Raw genomic sequence first — 3581 nt, 5'->3', positions numbered from 1 at the left:
ACTGATAACAAAAGATGAATACAAGTCTGTGTATACATTTTTTTGGTACCCTCCAGTATGTATGAATATATATATATATTTTTTTTTTCCAGTAAGCAACACAATTAAAAAGCTGAAATTAGGAGAAGGATCCAATGGATGAATGGATGAAAAGGAGGTGGTACATATATACAGTGGACTATTGCTCGGCCAGGGAAGGGAAGGGTTCTTGCCCTCTGCAGCAGCATGGATGGACCTGAATGTTATTGTGCTGAGTGGAGTGTCAGACAGAGAAAGACAGATGCAATGTGATTTCACTTATGTGTGGAATCTAAAAAACAAAATAAACAAACAGAAACAGACTCATAGATACAGAGAACAAGTTCATGGTTGTCAGACAGGATGGGGGTTGGGGAGCTGGGTGAAAAGGTGAAGGGATTAAGAAGTGCAAATTGGTAATTATAAAGTAGTCACAGGGATATAAAGTACAGCATAGAGAATACGGTCATTCATATTGCAACACCTGTGTATAGTGCCAGGTCAGTACTAGACTAATCAGAGGGATGACTGCATAAATTACATAAATGCCTAACCACTATGCTGTACACCTGAAACTAATGTAAAATAATATTGAATGTCAACTGTAACTGAAAAACAAAGTAAAAATAAAAGAAAATCACACACATATTAAAAAGCTGAAATTAAAAGCAGCAACCCATTTATTATTTTTTTTCTTTCCCTGGTTTAATCTCAACCCTTATCCACCTCAAGGATTTTCTAAGAACAACCGAAAGTCATGGCCTGCTACTTAAAGCAAGGAGTCCTGGAATTCTGAGATAAACTCACCCCAGGGCACTCAGTGTGAAGCGGGGAGACCATTGGTCACTTTGGGCCCTTGCTTGTATGAGTACTGGGTCCATGTTCGCAGGGTGGTCTTGGGTGGGCTTGTTTGGAATCCTGATGCAATATACCAAGTAAATGTCAATGTAGGAAACATCCAGACCTGTGGAGAATATTTATAATAGTTCATTTGGGCCAAACTGGCGACATACGCCAAGGAGCATATCTCAAATGCTCCCCCTTTATGTGTATTTTTTAGAGTCCCCTTCCTCAAAATGCTTTATTTCCTACTGTCCAGACACTGTGCAAATATTGATGACATTATTTGAACAAGATGTCTTACTGCCATCTTCTGGAAAATTGTTTAACAAATATTCAAATATATGAAGTCTGTGATGTGAACAGTGCTTCTTTAGGGGTGGAGCTTTGTGTATTACACAACCTGCCCAACCGTACACAACAATCCTGATGAAACAGAACCTCTCAATGTTGCATTTATACCAAAGGGAATATTATTTTGAATTATGCCAGTTTCTAATATGAGCTATTAAAGCAGATACCTCTCCCATGAAAAATAAAGATTGTATATAATTTTATATTATGCTTATTTTCACCCAATATTACTTCAAAGCATTTACATGTCCTTAAAAACAAATTTTCAATGATATATTAAGTTCCATAATATAAACACAATAATTCACTTAAACTTTCCCCTGTGTGAAACATTTTAGTTGATACAATTATAAGAATTTTCTCTCTATAGGTGAGTATGTAGATAGATAGGTATGAGTAGATGATGATGATAGATAGATAGATGATAGATAGATAGATAGATAGATAGATAGATAGATAATAGAGATATATTGAGATAAAGATATTTTAAAATTTCATTAGGATGGATTTTAAGGAAAAAAATTTCTAACACAGTGTGAAAACCTCTAAGAAGTTTCCAATAGAATTATTTCACTTTAAACTTCTAATAATGGTATATAAAATTGTCTGTTTTTCCATACACTGGTATTTTTTGCATTTTTGCTAAATTGTTAAAAAGAAAATTATGAATGCTACCTTGTTACTGGTTTGAATCTCCTCTCTAAAGAAAACAAAAAGATATATTTGAAATACTTTAAAATGCAGCCAATGAAAATTTTGTTTTCTTTAATAATGTCTTTATAGACATTGTAAAACTGTTGTGTTGAGTTTTGGGTGGTGTGTGTGTGTGTGTGTGTGTGTGTGTGTGTGTGTGTGTGTGTGTGTATGCTTTGGTTGCATGAAGACGGGAGTGCAGTAGGTCATAGATTCTTATGACTATTTTTGTAGACAAGTCGTTGAATGGCTTAAGACCACTTGACTAGAATATGCCACATGCATTTGTGTCAAAAGATGGTAATTGTAAAAATTTGTGTATTGCAGCAATTTGCAATCAAAAATGTCTCCATGGAGGCAGATGCATATTTCCCAATGTCTGTTCTTGCCGCACTGGATATTCTGGAATCAAATGTGAAAATAAAATACAGGTATTTAGTTTTTTAAATAGAAAATAAATATTAGATATTGACATCTGCTATCTACTCAGATATTCTACTTAGTAACTGACACCTATCTGTTAATATTTTCTTTTCTTTTATTTCTAAAGTAAAAAACATATGAGCATTTACTATTCGTCTTTAAAACTAAAATATTTTGTGTCATTGTAGAGTTATCTTATCATTTAAAATGTTGATCAGCTAAAAAAAATAAAAATAAAAATAAAAAATAAAAATAAAATAAAATGTTGATGTGCACTTAAGGAATTTCAGTGTGTAGATACAGCTATCGAATGCTATGCAGCAGTTCATGGCGCTGGAGCTGAAAGAGCAAATATTCCAAAATATGGATTCAAGACACCATTAATTTACATTTTGGTCAAATGTTAGATAAAAAGACCACCCTCTCCCTCTTAAAAAAATTCTACCACTTTTAAATCAATGAATCACTACTTTATTGATTTGGGGATGCCCTAAACATTTTAGTGGGTCATGTGTCACTAAAGCCTTGTCTGTCTTCATTTTTCCCCATGAGAGTAGTTCTTTCTCCATTTGCTCCCTATTAGAATCCTTTCAGGAAAAGCGAAAAACAAACAAACAAACAAACAAACAAACAAAACCTCTACACATCATTAGAGTTAGAATTTATTTGTATTTTAGAAATCAAGAAAGCAAAGGAAGAGTAGAAACTTGTAGAATTTCTGAAATTGCCACACAGTTACTTGCAAGGCCAGTGCTACATAAACATGTTTCAAAAGTTTCTGTGATCATATCTGTGCTTATGAGATTAAATTGAATTTTGTTTGCTCTCTAATCTTAAATTGCTAAATATTAACAGCTGAGATTATTTTTCAGTCCTCAATTCTATAAATACCAGGATAGCTCTCATGATCACACACACACACACACACACACACACACACACACACACAATTGAAACAGAACTCTCAAAAATTGCTTAAAATTCATCTGTATTAGTTTTAATTGAAAAAGCAATTATATGCTATTTAGCACTTCAAAAAGCCCAAGGGTCATAAATATCAAAGTATGCTGGAGTACTATAAGTTGAAAAACAATAAAGAATTTTCTTCTTGAAATGTGATTACTGGATCTGCCTGGCTTAGAAGCAAAGTGGATGAAGATAAGTTTTTCTCCTAGCACACTGGTGGTCTTCATCCTGGAAGTATATGGTGCCCAGTTTGAAATGTAACCGTTTGCCAAGATGAAGTCCTGTAG

General features: G+C 33.7%; 1 protein-coding gene across 1 annotated transcript in view; it reads left to right on the top strand.

Annotated features, from left to right (window-relative positions):
• VWDE (von Willebrand factor D and EGF domains) overlaps positions 1-2336 on the top strand; it is a gene marked incomplete at its 3' end in the record, with an annotated part of 83078 nt that extends 80742 nt beyond the window's left edge. The window contains exon 28 of the mRNA XM_019633713.1: positions 2233-2336. Within this exon, the coding sequence (XP_019489258.1) occupies positions 2233-2336 (104 nt within the window). The remainder of the gene's footprint in view (positions 1-2232) is intronic.
• Between the last annotated feature and the right edge of the window lie 1245 nt (positions 2337-3581).

Source organism: Hipposideros armiger, unplaced genomic scaffold (assembly GCF_001890085.2).
Source record: "Hipposideros armiger isolate ML-2016 unplaced genomic scaffold, ASM189008v1 scaffold_1378, whole genome shotgun sequence".
NCBI lineage: Eukaryota > Metazoa > Chordata > Mammalia > Chiroptera > Hipposideridae > Hipposideros > Hipposideros armiger.
The sequence above is the reverse complement of the archived record's forward strand: the minus strand, read 5'-3'. Positions and strand labels throughout refer to the sequence as shown.